The sequence below is a fragment of the Eriocheir sinensis genome, chromosome 37 (genome assembly GCF_024679095.1).
Source record: "Eriocheir sinensis breed Jianghai 21 chromosome 37, ASM2467909v1, whole genome shotgun sequence".
Taxonomy (NCBI): domain Eukaryota; kingdom Metazoa; phylum Arthropoda; class Malacostraca; order Decapoda; family Varunidae; genus Eriocheir; species Eriocheir sinensis.
This window is the reverse complement of record NC_066545.1, coordinates 3,768,999-3,789,456: the sequence shown is the minus strand read 5'-3', so window position 1 is coordinate 3,789,456 and position 20,458 is coordinate 3,768,999. Positions and strand designations below refer to the sequence as shown.

The window sequence follows — 20,458 nt, the reverse complement described above, 5'->3', positions numbered from 1 at the left end:
CTATCCACCAGTCCCATTACCAACCCTTCCCCTCTCCACCAGTCCCATTACCAACCCTTCCCCTCTCCACCAGTCCCATTACCAACCCTTCCCCTCTCCACCAGTCCCATTACCAACCCTTCCCCTCTCCACCAGTCCCATTACCAACTCTTCCCTTATCCACCAGTCCCATTACCAACCCTTCCCCTATCCGCCAGTCCCATTACCAATCCTTCTCCTATCCACGAGTCCCATTACCAATCCTTCCCCTATCCACCAGTCCCATTACCAACCCTTCCCGTATCCACTAGTCCTATTACCAATCCTTTCCCTATCCACCAGTCCCTTTACCAACCCTGCCTCTCTCCACCACTCACATTACCAATCCTTCCCCTATCCACCAGTCACTTTACCAACCCTTCCCCCATCCATCAGTCCCATTACCAATCCTTTCCCTATCCACCAGTCCCATTACCAACCCTTCCCCTCTCCACCAGTCCCATTACCAATCCTTCCCCTATCCACCAATCCCATTATCAACCCTTCCCCTATCCACCAGTCCCATTACCAATCCTTCCCCTCTCCACCAGTCCCATTACCAACCCTTCCCCTCTCCACCAGTCCCATTACTAATCCTTCCCCTATCCACCAGTCCCATTACCAACCCTTCCCCTGTCCGCAAGTAACATTACCAATCCTTCCTCTATCCACGTGTCCCATTATCAATCCTTCCCCTATCCACCAGTCCCATTACCAACCCTTCCCCTATCCACCAGTCCCAATACAAACCCTTCCCCTATCCACCAGTCCCATTACCAACCCTTCACCTCTCCACCAGTCCCATTACCAACTTTTCACCTATCCACCACTCACAGTACCAACCCTTCCCCTATCCACCAGTCCCATTTCCAATTCTTCCCCTTTCCACCAGTCCCATTACCAAACCTTCCCCTCTTCACCAGTCCCATTACCAATCCTTCCCCTATCTACCAGTCCCATTACCAACCCGTCCCCTATTCACCAGTCTCATTACCAATCCTTCCCCTATCCACCAGTCCCATAACCAACCCTTCCCCTATCCATCAGTCCCATTACCAGTCCTTCCCCTATCCACCAGTCCCATTACCAACCTTTCCCCTATCCACGAGTCCCAATACCAACCCTTCCCCTATTCAACAGTCCCATTACCAACCCTTCTTCTATCCACCAGTCCCATTACCAATCCTTCCCCTATCCACGAGTCCCATTACCAATCTTTCCCCTATCCACCAGTCCCATTACCAACCCTTCCCGTATCCACTAGTCCTATTACCAATCCTTCCCCTATCCACCAGTCCCTTTACCAACCCTGCCTCTCTCCACCACTCTCATTACCAATCCTTCCCCTATCCACCAGTCCCTTTACCAACCCTTCCCCTATCCACGAGTCTCATTACCAGTCCTTCCCTTATCCACCAGTACCATTACCAACCCTTCCCCTATCCAACAGACACATTACGAATCGGTTCCCTATCCACCAGTCCCATTACCAGCCCTTCCTCTATCCACCAGTCCCATTACCAACTTTTTCCCTATCCACCAGTCCCATTATCAACCATTCCCCTATCCACCAGTCCCATTACCAACCCTTCCCCTCTCCACCAGTCCCATTACCAACCGTTCCCCTCTCCACCAGTCCCATTACCAACCCTTCCCCTCTCCACCAGTCCCATTACCAACCCTTCTCCTCTCCACCAGTCCCATTACCAACTCTTCCCTTATCCACCAGTCCCATTACCAACCCTTCCCCTATCCGCCAGTCCCATTACCAATCCTTCTCCTATCCACGAGTCCCATTACCAATCCTTCCCCTATCCACCAGTCCCATTACCAACCCTTCCCGTATCCACTAGTCCTATTACCAATCCTTCCCCTATCCACCAGTCCCTTTACCAACCCTGCCTCTCTCCACCACTCACATTACCAATCCTTCCCCTATCCACCAGTCCCTTTACCAACCCTTCCCCCATCCATCAGTCCCATTACCAATCCTTTCCCTATCAACCAGTCCCATTACCAACCCTTCCCCTCTCCACCAGTCCCATTACCAATCCTTCCCCTATCCACCAATCCCATTATCAACCCTTCCCCTATCCACCAGTCCCATTACCAATCCTTCCCCTCTCCACCAGTCCCATTACCAACCCTTCCCCTCTCCACCAGTCCCATTACTAATCCTTCCTCTATCCACCAGTCCCATTACCAATCATTCCCCTATCCACCAGTCCCATTACCAAACCGTCCCCTATCCTCCAGTCCCATTACCAACCCTTTCCATCTCCACGAGTCCCATTACCAACCCTTCCTCTCACCACCAGTCCCATTACCAACCCTTTCCCTCTCTACCAGTCCCATTACCAATCCTTCCCCTATCCACCAGTCCCATTACCAACCCGTCCTCTATCCTCCCGAGTCCCATTACCAACCCTTCCCCACTCCACCAATCCCATTACCAATCCTTCCCCTATCCACCAGTCCCATTACCAACCCGTCCCCTATCCTCCAGTCCCATCACCAACCCTTCCCCTCTCCACCAATCCCATTACCAATCTTTCCCCTATCCACCAGTCCTATTACCAACCCGTCCCCTATTCACCAGTAAGGTTGAGTGCATTTTAGTAACTATAAAGCGAAAACGAATTTCGGTAAAGATTCGTATTAGGTCCGTGCCAGTATCTAATAATCTACTTTATGAAACATCACTATCTCTTCATATATCTTTTCTACAAACCTTCAACAGTCATGGAAACGCTTTGAAAATCCAATTCAAGGACTTTTTTTTTACTCATGAAAATAGGGGATAATGTTTACGAAAGCGTGTCGCCTCCTCTGATGGCCGCGGCGACGCTGCAGCCGCCGCAGCCGCAAAATAGCTCGCAGAGGGCTTAGGGTCGGGGAGCATATTTAAACTACTCCAACCGAACTTTACGACCTACTAACGGGGGGGCTGCGCCCCCCTTGACCACCCCTTCTAACCAGGGGGGGCTACGCCGCCCCCTGGACCCCCCCCTCATGTATATGTGACCTATTTCAGCGAGGAGGTATTTCTCGCAACACCCGCTGCAGCGTCGCCGCGACCAGCAGAGGAGGCGACACGCTTTCGTAAACATTATCCCTTATTTTCAAGAGTAAAAAAAAAGTCCTTGAATTGGATTTTCAAAGCGTTTCCATGACTGTTGAAGGTTTATAGAAAAGATATATGAAGAGATAGTGATGTTTCATAAGGTAGGTAATGAGATACTGGCACGGACCTAAAACGAATCTTAACCCGAATTTCTAAGCCACCACCATCCTCACTTTATCTTTTCTTTGTCAGTCTGTTCGTATCGGTTTCTTTATCTGCCTCGAAAATACACTGTTATGTTATTTTCTTTTGTAAGATGTTAGGTTGAGTGATTTTGTATAACTATAAAGCGACAACGAGTAGTACAGAACACCCTGATCCCCTAGTCCAATATCCTTACGTCCTTTACTTTTCCTCCCGCCTCGAAAGGTTGTTATATGTTCCTTCTTATTGCAAGGTTAAATGTTTTGAGTAACTTATAGTAGACAACGAGTAAGACAGACCAGCCCAGAATACTTAGTCCACCCTCGCCTCTGTTTTCCATTAGGTTCTTCTGCCTCAAAAAAGTACTGTTATGATCAGTCTTGTTGTCAATAGCAATGTTTAAGGTAAGGTTTAATAAGGCTTTGAGTACAGATCAACGAGGACAGACCGGCCCTGAATACCCAGTCCACCCTCTCCTCTTTTTCCTCCCGCCTCCAAAGTCTAAATGCTCCTTCTTATTCCCCGTGGTATGGTTGAAGGGATTTGAATAACTAAAGGTATTCAACGAGTGCAACCCACCCTTGAATACCTAGCGCAGCCTTACCTCTTCTTCTTTCTACACTAGTTTGCCGCCATTCATTTCTCCACCTCCCTCAAAAGCGTATGTTATGTCCCGTTTTGTCAGTGGTTAGTCTGAGTTTGAGTATAGCCGAGTACAGCCCACCCTTGAATACCTAGCCCAGCCTTACCTCCTCTTCTTTCTACAGTAGTTTGCCCTCATCCATTCCTCCATATGCCTCAAAAGTGTATGTTATGTCCCGTCTTGTCGGTGGTTAGGTTGAGTTTGAGTATAGGCGAATATAGCCCATCCTTAAAGACCTAAAGGCACCATTCCCACCTCCTCTTTTTTTCATTACTCTGCACTCATCCATTTCTCCATTACTGTTATGTTCTATTACGATCGGTCTTATTGTCAGTGGTAAGGTTGAATAATTTTGAGTAACGATGAGAAAAGAACGAGTACAGTCCATCCTTGAATACCGAAACCCCCACTCCCACCACCTCTCTTTTTCCATTACTCTGACCCCAAGGTGTAGGTACTGTGTTATGTTGTGTCTTGTTGTTAGGTCGAATGGATTTTGAGTAACTATGAGGAAAGAACGAGTACAGACCATCCTTGAATACCTAAGCCACCTCCCCCACCTCTAGTTTTCCATTACTCTGTCCCCAAGGTGTCCTGTATTATGTTGTGTCTTGTTGTTATTTCTCTCTCTCTCTCTCTCTCTCTCTCTCTCTCTCTCTCTCTCTCTCTCTCTCTCTCTCAGTGTTCTTTTTGGCATTCATCACCACGTTCCGACAGTTTTACGAGGCTTTTCCATTGTTAATTAACGAATGCATCACATTTCGTGTCTAGAAGAACAGGAAAGTATTTCTCAGTATCCTTTAGAATTGCTTTATTTTCTATATGTTTCCATGTGTGTGTATGTTTGTTACTAGTTAAACAAAAATAAACGCGGATCGCCGAATGAATAGGTAATAGTAATAAATAGCTGTTAATTGTTCCTGTAATGGTAGCAGTAGTAGTAATAGTTGCAGTAGTAGCAGGAGGAGGAGGAGGATTTTTAGTACTAGTAGCAAAAGTCATATAATAATAAAACTACTACTACTACTACTACTACTACTACTACTACTAGTACTAGTACTACTACTACTAGTACTAGTACTACTACTACTACTACTACTACTACTACTACTATACTTCTAGAAATTGTGATGATAATAACATAAGCGACAAGAGTAAAAATCAAGATCAAATTATTCTAACAGCGTTGGTGACGGTATGCTGGTGGTGGTGGAGGTAGAGTGGGTGAGGGAGTAACACTCAATAATGTAGTGGTGCTCGTGCTGGTGGAAGGAGGACGCGTGAGGGGTGGGGGAGGAGGAGCAGGAGGAGGAAGGGGGTAAAGGTGACGAGGGGAAGTTAGAACCGGACGGGAAGAGGGAACGAAGAGGGGACACAACCACACAACCACCATCACGACCATCACCATAAGCTGCCACCATTACCACCATCATCAACAACATAACACCATCACAAACCATTCACCCTCCACCACCACATGTATCATCGCTATCATCCCCCCCTCACCACCGCCACTACCACCATCATCATCATCACCATACCTCACCACTTCACCATCCATCAGGAACACTATCCTTACCTCCACCACCACCATGACTCACCATCTAAAGAACCACTATTCGTCTTTTCCTCATTCATCATACATCCTCCAACCATTCACCCCCTTCCCTTCTCTCTCACTACTCTCTCTGACCCCCCACCCTTCCCCCTCCATCACTACCCCCCCTATCACCATCACCACCGCCACCGCTTCCGCCGCAGCCACGCCACCACCTGCCCGCCAGTGTGTATGAAGACTCAGGTGTGCTATGTCTGTCTCAGGCGCTCCTCCTTTTCCCTGGTGCACAAACCGTGCACGCAACACAGGTAGATGACTGTGTGTTTGTGTTTGTTTGTGTGTGTGTGTATGTGTGTGTGTGTGTGTGTGTGTGTGTGTGTATGTGTGTGTGTGTGTGTGTTTGCTCGCACCGTCCCTACTTGACAAGCAATTCAGTCATAAGCATCGTTATAATCACGAATACGGCTGACAATACTTCCGTCGGTATTACATAAAACTATTCAATGGCTCTCTTTGGAAGACTGAGTAACCTCTTTTTAATGCCTTTCCCGTCATGGAGTTTCATATTTCTTGTACTTTTGATGTTGGTTCCTTTTTTTGTCACGCGCTTGTAGTGTTTAAACAAGACTTTTTTTTTTTTTTTACCCCCTTCTGTGATTGGCAGGTTCACACCCCCCCCCCCATATTAATTTTTTTTGTATTTTTGCATTTCTATGTATAAATATATGTGTGCTTATATTAATTTACTTAATAAATTCTAAACCGAAGGCTAATTGTGGGTCTTTTTTTTTTTACCACACTTCTAAAATATTCATTCTACACTTTCATTAAATGTATATACTCAACTTCCTTCCACCCTCCTCCTTTTATTTTTCTTCCTCCCCTTCCTCCTCCTCCTCCTTTTCTTCTTCCTCCTCCTCCTATTTTTCTTCTTCCTCCTCCTCCTCCTCCTTCTCCTCCTCCTCCTCCTTCTCCTCTTTCTTCCTCCTCCTCCGGACAAAAATCCTCCCTATCGAAATGTGATACATGATAAAGAAGAGTGTGGCCTTTACGACGGCCAACTACGGAATCATCCAAAATGACCTTCACCGAATAACTCAGTGGTCTGAAAATAGCAAATGCCCCTCAATCTTGAAAAATGTAAAGTTTTGCTCGTTTGGGCCAAAAATAGTAAACATGCAAGTCGTTCATGAGGAATCTGATATCGGGATCACGATCAGCAGTGACCCTGAAACATACAAACCACTGTAAGTCTGCCTGTAAAAAAAGTTAATACTATGATCGAGCTCATAGCAGAGAACTTTTTTGAGTTAAGAAGCCGGAAGTAATATGATTCTTGTAAGACTCGTTAGTAAGACCGCACCTGGAATACGCAGTGCGGTGATTCTTGTAAGACTCGTTGGTAAGACCGCACCCGGAATACGCAGTGCGGTGATCCTTGTAAGACTCGTTGGTAAGACCGCACCTGAAATACGTAGTGCGGTGATTCTTGTAAGACTCGTTGGTAAGACCGCACCTGAAATACGCAGTGCGGTGATTCTTGTAAGACTCGTTGGTAAGACCGCACCTGGAATACACAGTGCGGTTCTGGTCCCCAAATTAAAAGGACATTGAATTACTGAAGAGAGTACAGCGACGCGCTACGAAACTACTTACATGCATGTTATATTAGCCTCTGCTTTTTGTTATTTTATTAATTGATTTATTTTTCATTTATATTTCTTGTTTCTAACGTCATCCGTCAGTTTATGTAGGCCATCGATCCAAAACGCGTGTCTTAGTGTGTGTGTGTGTGTGTGTGTGTGTGTGTGTGTGTGTGTGTGTGTGTGTGTGTGTGTGTGTGTTTACGTAATCGCTATAACATCACAGGCTTATAGATCGATACGAGTGTGTGTGTGTGTGTGTGTGTGTGTGTGTGTGTGTGTGTGTGTGTGTGTGTGTGTGTGTGTGTGTGTGTGTCACGTGACGGTTCAATACACACTTAGGAAAACACAGGGAGACGCCACACACGAGTCCCTCACGCCACCATGCCAGTATTTCATTACCTACCTTATGAAACATCACTAGCTCTACATATATCTTTTCTACAAACGTTCAACAATCATGGAAACGCTTTCAAAATCCAATTCAAGGACTATTTATTGTTGAAAATAGGGGATAATTTTCACGAAAGTGTAGCCTCCGTTGGCGGCGGCCGCGGTGACGGTGCACCCGGTGTTGCGAGAAATACCTCTTCTCAGAAATAAGTCACATATACATGTGGGGGGGGTCCAGCCCCCCCCCCTGGTTATAAGGGGGAGTCGAGGGGGGCGAAGCCCCCCGTTAGCAGGTCGTAAAGTTCCGTTAGAGTAGTTTAAATATGCTCCCCCACTCTAAACCCTCTGCGAGCTATTTTGCGGCTGCGGCGGGCGCACCGTCGCCGCGGCCGCCGCCAAATGAAGCTACGCTTTCGTGAATATTATCCCCTATTTTCAACTATAAATAGTCCTTGAATTGGATTTTGAAAGCGTTTCCATGATTGTTGAACATTTGTAGAGAAGATATATGAAGAGCTAGTGATGCTTCATAAGGTAGGTACGGTAGGCACGGTACTAGAACGAATCTTTACCAAAAAAACTCTGTTGACCCACTTCTCTCTACCACACATCTCATTACATCGTGAATGTCAGAAATTCTTGCAGACTGTTTACCTCTCCTCTCTCACCTCCATATGTACGTAAGTTGTTTAATCATCATCATCATCTTCAGACATTATTAGTCCACTGCAAGATAAAGGCCTTTCCAAACGTTTCCCACCCGTTTGCTAGATGTTACTGTACTCCAATCTGCTTTGCCAAATACTATCCAATTTTATATCTCCACCTTGTCCTCTACATACTCTTACTTTTCTTACGATCCTTATTAAAAAAAAAAAGATGTAGGCTGGTACCTATGTGACGTGGAGTGGTGTAGGTTAGTGACTGCGGACTGTGGTGCATGACGTGTGTGTGTGTGTGTGTGTGTGTGTGTGTGTGTGTGTGTGTGTGTGTGTGCTTGCAAGGCGGTGTATATGTGGCGGGTGTTCTATCTGTGCCGTGCGGTGCCATGCAGGGGTCTGACTGAAGAGCTAATGTCACGAGATGGGGGATGGGGGTAGGGGGGGTGTTTGCAGCAGTGGGGGGGAGGGTGGAAACGTGAGCTGCCACTGACCCTAGTTTGCCTGCAGCTACCATGGAAGCGTGTGTGTGTGTATGTGTGTGTGTGTGTGTGTGTGTGTGTGTGTGTGTGTGTGTTATCGATTCATATTTCAGAGTCGCAACAAGCTCGTAGTGTCCTATATTTTTTTACACTACCTGATTATATATATCCTTGAATCTATTTATTTGTCAAGGCAGAATAGAAGCCCGGCGTGGGACTCTTTTGTGTCACTCTAATATTTTGCTTCTTGAATAATGGGTTCCAACTTCCATAAAATAATTCAATACTGGTTTGAAAAATCGAGTAAGTATTCATCTGCCGTGGCAGCTACCACGGCAGATGAATACTTACTCGGTGCGGATACATAATGTATACCTGATGAAGACCTAGGTCTTCATCAGGTATACATTATGTATCCGCACCGACTCTCAGTGATACTAACCGAAAGTGATTGCAGACTCTATTCACTTCACGATTAATGTGCTTCGCTGATGTGCTCGTTGATCATTTCTTTTAATTTGCTGCTGCCAGTATCTTTTTTAGCTTGCCTTTCAAAAGTTTAATCTACCACGTATTGATCCATTCATATATCTTATTAAGCCTTGCTAACTCATATATATCACTAATAATAAAAATGAATTTAAACAATGAAAAATAAAAGCATAGTTATAGTTGCAGTGGTAGTGGAGCGCGATGGTTTAGTCGGTTCTATATAGTGGGTTAGAGCTTCGAGCCATGGAAGTGAGGAGCCGGAGAGAGACGGTTCGAACCCAAGCGCCCTCAAGTGATATCAGGGAAGGCATTTAGTCTCAAAAGCCCCGAATCACAACATAAAGAACAGTAACACTATAACAACGTAGGTAAAAGCTGCTAAGAGGAAATAGTAGTCACATAATAGTAAAGGTAATGCCGCTACCGTAACCCCCACCATCAAGTCTGAGAGCCATATTCTTAAACATTTCAACGCCCAAGCACAGATATTCGACAAGGCTTTCATAGGAGTTGTGGGTATTTACAGAGGTACATTTATAACCCTGGCGGTAGTTTGACCTTTCCTTTCCCCTGTATCACGAACCTGTAACATCACCCATTAGAACGCGATTGATCTCCTTTTTGGCATTTGGAAATTGTTGATGTGAAAGGCGGAAGCGTCTGAGAATACCGACCTAACCCTCCTGCTTCTCCTTCCAGATCCCCGCTGAGTGCCGCGCCCCGCCCCCCGCCACCTGACCCCTGGATCGGCCACTCTCCGGACCGCTCGCCTCCCGCCCGGGCACCCCCATCGTCTCCTCCAGGTAAGCTTTTTTTTTTTTTTTTTTTTTACAATAAAGGAGACAGCTCATGGGCACAAAAAAAGGAAACAATAATAAAAAAAGCCCGCTACTCGCTGCTCCTATAAATTAGTTCATCACCTGTCCATATCTAAACACTTTCTCTTATTCAACCACATGCAAGACCTCAAATCTCCACCAGGTGAAAAGATTATTACGTCAGCTCTTTCACCGCTGACTACCCTTCACGTGTGCGGATATAGGCTGCCTATGCTTCTAATAAATAGCCACATCATCCTTATTATTAGCCATTGTTAGTCCACTGCAGGATAAAGGCCTTACTTAATGTATTCTACCTCTCTGTCTGAGTTTAGTGTACTCCGTCCTACTCCGAAAAAGAAGAGTAAATGATCTCCTCCTGGTAGTTTGTCTTCCTTCGTGTCTTTTATCCTCCATCCCCATCCCCCGCTCCGCCATAAATTCTCTCTCACAGCTTCTCCCCATTCTCTTCCTCCTCATGTATATAATCATCCTCGTCCTCTTATCCCTTCCTTTCTTACCCCCTCCTCCAGCCTGGCTTTCTCTTCTCCAGCTTCTCTTCCTCCTCTGCTATATACACATTCCGTTCCTCTATATTTCATCCCTCCATCGATTTCGTCAAAGCACTGACTGGGTCGCAAAAGGTCACGCACTCACTGTCATCACTTCCCTCATGCAAAAAAGTAACTAAATATTAGATATAGTTAGGCACAGAGCTCTTATTTCTGTCAATAGTCTTTCCTATGAATCGTGAAGGTAATGCTTATGATAAAACTGAATCATAAGGAAGGTTTGCATGACACAGCTTTGCATCTCCCCAGCAGAGGCCGCCCACGCACCCCTCTCGGCTTGGCCCACCGCTCCTCCAGCCGCCTCAGCCTCGTCACCCGTCCCTCCAGCCGCCTCCGACCCCTCAACATCCCAAAGGAGGAGGAGGAGGAAGAGGAGGGAACAGAGGACATACCCGAGGACGACGACGACGACGACGAGAGCAGGGATTACTCAACGCTTGCCACACGCGAAAGTTTCTCAGGTTTGTGTGTGGCGATGTTCTTGCATATCCAGATTAAGTTATTTATATATTCAGATTACTTTCCTTTAGTAAGTTTCTCCTATTAGCGTTATATTGGCCACTCGAAGTGTCTTCTTTTTGCAGGAGCGGCGAGTTAGCGTGTTTTTGTTTTTTGTTGCTTGTCTGCTTCCTTTACCGTTAAAAAAATGTCCTTGCCTCATTTTCTTGCCGCGGTTATTCCCTATGTTCCCCATCCTTCCTTTGGGTGTTATACGTTATTCGTTGGGTGTTTAATCCTCACTGATGCTACTACCCTTAGATTTTTTATCTGCCTTCCCTCGCTGGTGCATCTGTTCTCGACTCAAGCTGCCACGTGTGGGCGGACTGGCATGTAGTCTCTTTATTCCCTTTCGCATCCTCGCGTTGTAGTACCTTTGGAGGCGACTGTATAAATAAGTGTGTGTGTGTGTGTGTGCCCGGAGAGTTCTGTAATAATATGTAAGGACCCCATAACCTCTGGGCGTCTCACCTCCCTCCCTTACGCCGTGTTCCCGCCACAGGCACCTCGCGCAGCAGCAGCACCGGGGGCGACAACACAGAGCTCTCCCGCGACACCTACATCTCCAGGCACTCCAGGTGGGGGCTTTGTATTGCTGCTGTTGTTATTTTTTTAGTTTAGTTGTTTTTGCTTTGCTCTGAAACAAATCTCCTTTTATTCATCATTCCTCGATATTACATTCATCAGTATTATTGTTGCTTCGTTCTAGAACTGATCTCTTCTTTTTGCTTCTCTATCGTTGGTATTACATTATTATTCTTATATCATTATAAGGTATATGTATCCCATCTCTCTCTCTCTCTCTCTCTCTCTCTCTCTCTCTCTCTCTCTCTCTCTCTCTCTCTCTCTCTCTCTCTGTGTCAGGTACTGCAGGTGCGCCTCAACACAGGAAATCGAGGACGAGGACGATTTCGAGGACGAGGACGAGGACGAAGACGAGGACGACGAGGACGACGAGGAGGACACAGACATGGTGGAGGCGAAGGTGGTTTACGCCTCCAGCCACGACCCTTCCTTCCCCCCCGCGGCCATCCTCGACGGGTGAGTGTGAGAGTATATGAGGGAAACAGTGTGAGGGAGAGACAAGAGGAGGACAGGCAAACGGAAAGACACTGACGAATATACAGACAGATGAATAGATGGACAGACAATTGAATAGACAGACAAGAGCTACAGACAGACAAAAGGAAGACAGAAGAACAGACCGACAAACAGACAGACGGACCATCGCTTGTCAATAGTCTTGTAAAGGGACTACTACACCAGGCAAATTTTCCGTGGATCTTCAGTCAAACCACGATTTCCGCTGGCGTGGTTCTTATTAGTTTCTTGTTATTGCTGCTGATGATGATGGTGAGCAATACCGTCGTCCTTTGCTAAAATCTATCGTTGCTTTGGAAGATCGTGGACACGTCAGAAAACCACAGAAATATGAGAACCACGCCAGCGGAAATCGTGGTTTGACTGAAGATCCACGGAAAATTTGCCCAGTGTAATAGCCCCTTGATAGTGTCCAAAGGTCCTATAATCATCGGTATGTGTCTTAAATGTCCCATAGTGCCATCATAATGCCCCCTGTAACCCTCGTTTATATGTATGTGTGTGTATAGTCTGTGTACCCTGCCAGTCCTAATGCACAGATGGAAAACTTAATTGCCGCCTCACCAAAGAACCATAGAAGAAACTAAGAAGCGCACCAAGAGAAACAGAGAGGGAAGTATTTGGTAGAGCATGGGGAGACAGGAAGCAAGACAGGAAGCGGCCATCAACGGTTAGGTTGAAGATATTCTAATGAAGATTCAGAACATTTAATGGACTTGGCGGGCCATTTGCGTAGAATTAATAACACAAGGACGACCAAATTGACCAAAGAACCAGGTGGAGAGATGAAATTAGAATCTTTACTACACACAGGATGAGGTGCACTAACACCAGACAAAGGGGAGGTGGGAAGCGTAGGTAAAGGTGTTTGTTCTGCTGTTGATGATGATCCTTCCTCCACAGGCGTCCGGACACGTTCTGGGCCTCGACCGGACTGTATCCTCAGGTTGTAGTAGTGACCTTGCCGGGCGTCACCTCCGTGGAGTCCTTGTCTATCTTGGCGTACAATGGTGAGTGTGTATGCTCGTCTCCATTATCTCTCTCTTTTGCATCACTAATAATCTAAAGTCTATTGGATATGTGCAAAATGACCTTTTAATTCACATATATTGTCTTTTTTTCTTCATTTTCAGTCTATCCTTTTTTCTCCATCTGTATCTCCATTGTCTTTCTCTCGGTATGATATTCTCTTCCTCCTTATAAAATGTGGCGGGACCGTTTCCAAGCAATATTTCTAATAATGTATTTGTTTCACCCTTTCCTTCATCCATCCATCCTCTTCCTTCCTTCGATATCAAATTCCCCTCCTTCACAATCCTCCTACTCATCCATTCCCTTCTTTACTTCCCACCATTATTCCCTCTCCTCCAACTACTCTTTCATATCCTCCTCACCCTTCATCGTCCTTCCCCTTCTCCCTCCATCTCACCAGTTCGCCGCGTGGTCGTTGCTCGCAGCGTCAAAAGTCTTCCCACCGACTTCGAAGATGTTGTGGAAAAGGGTGAGTGGACGAACATTTCATTGATTCAGGTGTAGTCTGATGGCTTCACTGCCTCTTTTTTTTTTTTTTTATTATTTAGACATTTTTGGTGTAAATACTAAATACCTTCTCCACTGTTTATCTCTCTCCATCTCTCAACCAATGTATTCCCCTGTGTGTTGACATTCAAGCTGTTAAACCAGTATGACAACTCAACAGAAGCAACATAATATTAATGCAGTGTTTCTTGTCGAATGATGACAATTCATAAATTATATTTATTCACACACACACACACGTACACAGTAGTGGTTGAAAGCTCTGCGCTGCCAGGCTTCATTACCTGCAGGTGGAGGTTCGAGCCCCGCCGAAGCCGGGATTTTTCTGCTGACTAGGAGCAGTTACTGTTCCGGGTGTCCCCCCTTGAGCAAGGAGGGATGGGGTGTGTGGTGTGATAAGGTTCCAGCAGTACCCAGAGATCGACTATAATGAGCCTTGCTCTAATTGGGAGGGTACTTGCTGGGGATGGGTCCAGCGTGTGTTCACACACACAAGAATAGAGAAAGGATGACGATTGCAGTAACATATGTACCACCAAAAACTACATCATGGAGTAAAGAAGAATATGAAAACATGATTGATGACACCATACAGAGTTTGAGGAGATTACTTAAGGCAAATAAAGGAATAATACTAGTTGGCGATTTCAATTGCAAAGAGGTTGACTGGGAGAGGTTTGAGAGCAATGGTAGTGATAGTGATGGGGAAATAGATTCTTAAATTTAATGATACAAAGGATGAAGGAAAGCACTAGATATAGAAGAGACGACGAACTGGCAAGACTGGATTTGGTGCTGACAAGAGAAATTCATGTGAAGGATGAATTGAGGTATGATTGCCCCCTGGGAAAAAGTGATCATGAGCTCATAGAGTTGGAAATGGAGGAGGGAGGAAGGGAACAAGACGAGACTTATAGAAGCGATAGATTAAACTATAGGAAAGCAGAGGTGGAAAACCTCAAGAAGTTTTTTGGTGAAATGGATTGGAAAGAGTTAATGAGTACAAGCGAAGTTCAAGGAAAGTATGATATTTTCATGAAGGCATGAAGTTTGTACCAAAATACAGACCAAGGGAGAGGGCTAAACAGGACTGGTTTAATGCAACATGTGCAAAGGCAAAATAAAAGACAAAACGTGGTCAAGATTGAAAAGAAACAAAGAAGACTTTAAGGCAGCGAGAAATGAGTACGTGAAAGTGAGAAAGGAAGAAGAGAAACGATACGAAAAGGATATTGTGGAAAAGTGTAAAGAACAACCTAAACTATTTTATAGATTTATAAATGGAAAAACTAAATCAAGAGAAACAATTGAAAGACTGACTGAAGAGAATGTAGAGATCGAGGATCCCAAAGGCATGGCAGAATTATTTAACAAAAATTCCAGGAAGTGTTTACCAAAGAATCATTATTTAATGAACCACAAGAAAACAACTTAGATATATATATGGAAGAGGTCAAAATAGATAAAGAGGAGATAAAAAAAAACTATTGGGGGAATTGGAAGAAGGGAAGGCCGTGGGACCGGATGGAGTTTCAGGTTTTATACTTAAAGAGAGCAGAAGAGTTGGTTGGCCTGATATATGATATCATTAGGTGCTCAATAAAAACTGGTACAGTGCCTAGGGAGTGAAAGAGGGCAGAAGTGGTACCTATATACAAAAGTGGAAAAAAGGAAGAACCCCTAAATTACAGACCGGTGTCTCTGATGAAAAAATTAATTACTACTATGATCAGACCTGAACTAGAATACGCAGAAACAGTGTGGTCTATGAAGAAACACATAAAAAAACTAGAAAGAATACAGAGGATGGCAACAAAAATGGTTCCAGAACTGGAGGGACTGACATATCAAGAGAGACTAAAGGAAATGGACTTACCAACACTAGAACCAAGAAGAGAAAGAGGAGACCTAATACAAATATATAGGCTATTGAGTAAAATGGAAGAAGTGGATAACGAGAAATTGCTACTAAGAGAAGAACCTTCCAGCAGGAATACTAGCGGACATAGTAAAAAGTTGAGGAAGGGAAGATGCTCAAGAGACATAAAGAAATATAGTTTCCCACAAAGAAATATAGAGGTTTGGAGCAGACCAAGTGAAGAAATAGTATCGGTGAAGAGTGTGCAAAGCTTCAAGGAAAAGTTGGATAATTATAGGTACGGAGACGGGACCACATGAGCGTAAGCCCAGGCCCTGTAAAATTACAACTAGGTAAATACACAAACACACACACACTAATATAATGCCAAGCTATGCAAACACCATTTTAAATGTAATATTGTCTAAACATTCCTCTAGATCAGTGGTTCCCAAACTTTTCAAGGCTGGCGCCCCCTTGGCTCCCAGGTTCTATCACCCCCCTCCAACCCGCCCGCCTGCACACATGCAAACACACTTCTTTCTTGGTATTCATTTTGCTGCAAATTGAAAAAGAGATTAAACATTTAGTGTCAGGGTTCATAACAAAGATTGTCATTGATTTTGTACAAAGTTAGTAATTACTCCTAATGCCACCCTGCTGCCCCCTTCCCCCCTAGACCTTCCCACCGCCAACTTTGGGAACCACTGCTCTAAATGAAGATTGTCCGTTACTCAAATCTGTTAAAGTTCCACCCCTGCTGGCTCCTAGTTACATACCGTAATTCTGGAACATGGCAGACACGGCATGTGCGGATGTGTGTATGAGCAATGTTAAGTAATCACCTGAGTCCTGCAATTACTTACCGTCATTCTGTTCTATTCCCAGAACTGCCGCAGGTCGATGGCAAACTGCAAAATTCCGTGTTGTCCGAACAGGTGACGGCGGCCCACCTCAGGCTGACCATCACTGAAGGTGTGTGTGTAAATTCGTTCCTTTGTTGTAACAGTGTTCTATTTATGTTTAAGTTAGGGAAGAAAGCATAACCAAGCATATTTTTTTCAATTCTAGTTATTTATTTGCTTATATGCATTCATTCATTTATTAATTTTATTTCTCAACTCGGTTACCATTTTTATCTTTACAAATCTCCAACCTTGAACTCTCTTCCCATGCTGACCTTGTATACCATTTTATGCACTCTTGCAGGTCATGGCCACTTCTGTTCACTGCACAAGGTGACGGTGGTGGGGTCAAGCGGTGGTCAGCCAGAGCAGGGGTCAGCCAAGATCACTGCTATTGTGAGCAGCCCAAAGATGCAACAACAATCACCAACTCGGGTAAAGGCAGTAGTATAACATCATAGTAGTAGTAGTAGTAGTACAATAACAGTAATATATATGTTCAAAATCACTTTTATTCAGTCCTTCCTTTCCTTTTTTTGTGTATATAATGGTAATATCACTCAATCTCTCTCTCTGTTTTAGGTCAGGCCTAAGGTCATTCCCGTGCGGAGGTCAGGGCCGGAGATGGACGGGGGAATGGATCTCACGGTAGCTCCTGACCTCACCCCCACCGACGTGGACGAGTTCTGAGCACACACTACACAAGTCCAGGCCCAAGGGGCAGCTGTAGTGAAGCCTTATATGCGGTTCATGCTATCTTGGTGGACAGATCTCTCACCACTTTTCTTCCCCACTCCATCTAGCAACTAATCACGAGTTACTTTGTGAACCTAAATGACTGTCATGGGCTTTGGATCCCATATGTAACTTCTTTGAAATTATGTCAGAGCAAAAGGTTAAACTATATACATAGTGATTTAAAATGATTGGTCTACTCTTATTCAACTATTCGTAAATACTATCTGTCCCTTCATTCTTACCTCAGTTAGTGCTAAGCTGCTTATCTAACATGCTCATCCAGCCCTATAGTGACAAGTTCAGTTAGCTGAGTCAACACAACTGAAAGTTGAGGGGATACATCATCATTAGTTGTGCAAGAGCAACCAATCATCTTTATCAAGGTAGCAATGAGGAAAGTGTGGGTGTGAATTGAAGTGTATAAAAGGAGCAAAACATTGAAGAGAGGAAAGAATTATTAACAGGAGTTTGTAAGGACTAATCTGAGGAAATTTGAGTTCATGGGGATGCATAAGGGGAAGTATATGTGGGGAATTTATAATCTGACCATAATTCATTACATTCTAAATATATTACAGATGCTGCTGTGCACAGTTGTCTGTTGATGTATGGCGTTTCAACCCATCAGTTAAGCCGCTCACATACCCTGTTGTGAATATGTTATGACATGAATTTGGATGCCTCTGGATGCATTTCCCCCTTCCAATGAAAAAGCCATGGAGGATCAGCAGGGTTGAGTATCCAAACTTTCCTCCCTCTCTTTGCAATGTTGAGGCTTAAACTTCATCCTGACAGTGAGACTGCAAAAGAGCATTTCAGCTGCCATGCCTCACTTGGACACAGATACACCCATCAGTCTTATACATAAGACTGTATATTTGAAAAAGTTAATGAGAAGTAAATGGTAGTGTGCCAGATATCAAAGGTCATATTCCACTATGGTAAGGTGGAGTAAACTGGGGAGGGGGGGTAAGAAAAAATACTCTTGAGAGGGTAATGTAGTAAAGGTGAGAACTGTAAACTATAATAGCATCAATCAATACGGGCATAAGCTGGGGAGAGCATCACCTTACCCACCCTACAACACAAACCCTGGGGAAGTCTCCAAGCATGTCTCCTTGCAGGCCCACTTCCCAGGGATCCTAAGTATACCTCATGGCAGGATCCATCAACTTGCTCAAGTAAGAGGTTTCAGCATCAGCAGCTGGCTGCAAATCTGCAGGAGTAATGGATGGCCAATTACCCTTAACAGACACACTGAACAGTGTAATACTGTATTGCCTGAAATCCACTAACTATATCTCCACATGACTTCTGCGTGTCACGAAACACGTGAGAAATTAGTCCCAGCCAGGAAAGGATTTTATTGGCGCCAGAGATCGCGCCAGAGATCAAGCCTGCGACCAGTGAGATGGGAAAGCCACTCCTTAACCAGTCAGCCAGCAAAGAGGTACCCCACTTGCAAAGTGAGTTATGGGAGGCTCGCTCACCCATCAGGCGGTTCATGGAACTACACGACTAGCTCCTCCCCATCTAGATTATTTTATGTAAGTTTGCAGGGAAGTTAGAGGTCATTTGCATTGAAGTCATCCTCTACGAGACTCTGACATAACCCTCTTTCCTTCTCCTTAGGTGAGCATTAGTCCTATGTGACAGAGCCCTATATTGGTCTAAATTCCCAACAAGCCTGGCTTATAACTCTTAATATTCTCCAATGACTCCCACGGCATAACCATCCCTTGACCTTTCATATTCTCCAATGCACTCCTTCTCATCTTGAAGGGTTTCATGTTTGAAGGCATCTCACAATTCTACAGGGCCCTCAAGAGGGCTAAGCACAATGAACTGATTAGAGACTAGTCCGTTCAATTGGTCCTTTTTACTCATGGGCACAAGCCAAGTCTATGGTGAGTTGCAAAGAACTCTGCACTGTGAAAGACTTTGCTTGCAGTTCTGAAAGATCCCCCAACAAGTCCTTTCGAGGATGTGGTCAATCCCATGAACTACCCCTCCAGCACTGCTATAAATACTAAACAATAGTACAGGTCTCTGATACCAAGAACCTGCAATTCTCAACCTCCAGGACCTTAAAAAATTCATGAGGGAGCTTTTGATCTTCCTGATACCAGAGCCATGGGGACAATCACACAGCTTGGACCAGCTCCCTGTGCCAGTGGCAGCACTTAAGTCATCCAAAACAATGATCATTTTGCAGGGGGCATTGGTCTAATATAGGGCTTCAGAAGAAACATAGTACACTTCTGTAAGAGACAAAGCCCTGGGTGTGCTTCAGCCTCACTTGTATTATACATTCATCAACCAGAGTAAACTCACCAACAATTGGCTGTCGATGTCTATAGCTACCCTCTTAAGATGGGTACTGCTCATGGCAGACCAGTAGTAGGAGGACTTTCCAATACTGATCTCCCCAATGCCAGACCTCCTCATCTTAAAAAGTCAGGCTGTATTCACCTTCAGCCTTCCAAGCCCATTCAATACGTAAGGCAGTCAGTGATCTGAGAGGCTCAGGATGTTCCAGGAGCCCACACACAGAGCATTCCAAAGGTTTTAACCCTGCAGCTGGTTCTGTCACCTCTATGGTGCAGTTGTTAGTGTGCAGGGCTGTGAATCTGCAGGTCTGGGTTTGAATCCTGGCGTGGACAGTTGGCATGCAGCCAACCTAGCTGTGTAACGCCCTGAAATTTTATTTTCCCAACATCCACATAACCTCTGTATGTCACGAAACACGCATGAAATCGATCCTGATTCAGAAAGTTGGAACAATTATTTCTAATGCTGGGGATTGAACCCACGACCAGCCAGATGGGAAGCCACTCCTCTACCATTCAGCAAAAGAAGTATCCCACTAGCCAAGCTGAGCCTTTGGGGCTTTTCTGCATAAAGTGTGTCACTACACATGTTCATAACCTCCCTTTTGGGCTGGTTGATAAATGGGTGGCCTACCTGGGGAAACCCAGGAAAGTTTAGCTGTGATAACTCTGATGTTATACTGGCCCGGTGTCGCGAGGTAATGGGTTCTCACCCACCACAAGCTGCAATGGAAATAAAAAATGAGGCCAAGTGCAGCTATAGCATAGACCCCCATCTTTACCTTTACCTGGTCCTGTAGGAAGCACCACATGTGCACCACCCTAGTCCCTACCCCCAAAAAAGAGGACTATGGGGGCCTCCCCTTCTGAATGCAAGGGTTCTATAAGTTTTGGCCTGCACCTGTCATAGGCATCACTCTCACCTGATGTGGACGCATTGAAA

At 45.0% G+C, this 20,458-nt stretch overlaps 1 protein-coding gene across 6 annotated transcripts; it reads left to right on the top strand.

Annotated features, from left to right (window-relative positions):
- The first annotated feature begins 5,694 nt into the window (after window positions 1-5,694).
- On the top strand, window positions 5,695-17,406 carry LOC127008072 (intraflagellar transport protein 25 homolog). 6 transcript variants are annotated; one of them, XM_050879627.1, is made up of 10 exons: window positions 5,695-5,795; window positions 9,856-9,959; window positions 10,799-11,007; window positions 11,547-11,622; window positions 11,918-12,085; window positions 13,049-13,155; window positions 13,578-13,646; window positions 16,431-16,517; window positions 16,752-16,882; window positions 17,030-17,406. In XM_050879627.1, the coding sequence occupies exons 5-10, from the start codon at window positions 12,015-12,017 to the stop codon at window positions 17,135-17,137; spliced, it is 573 nt and encodes a 190-aa protein (XP_050735584.1). In that variant the 5' UTR covers window positions 5,695-5,795; window positions 9,856-9,959; window positions 10,799-11,007; window positions 11,547-11,622; window positions 11,918-12,014; the 3' UTR covers window positions 17,138-17,406. The 6 variants fall into 6 exon arrangements, with proteins under 6 accessions (XP_050735584.1, XP_050735579.1, XP_050735582.1 ...); XM_050879622.1 differs by having other exon boundaries at window positions 11,909-12,085; XM_050879625.1 differs by having other exon boundaries at window positions 10,796-11,007; window positions 11,909-12,085.
- The last annotated feature ends 3,052 nt before the right edge of the window (window positions 17,407-20,458 follow it).

Coding starts and splice junctions, on each gene's coding strand:
- LOC127008072 (XM_050879627.1), top strand. CDS start 12,015: ATGGTGGAGGCGAAGGTGGTTTACGCCTCCAGCCACGACCCTTCCTTC. Junction 13,156..13,577: donor GTCTATCTTGGCGTACAATG/GTGAGTGTGTAT, acceptor CCATCTCACCAG/TTCGCCGCGTGGTCGTTGCT. Junction 16,518..16,751: donor CAGGCTGACCATCACTGAAG/GTGTGTGTGTAA, acceptor GCACTCTTGCAG/GTCATGGCCACTTCTGTTCA.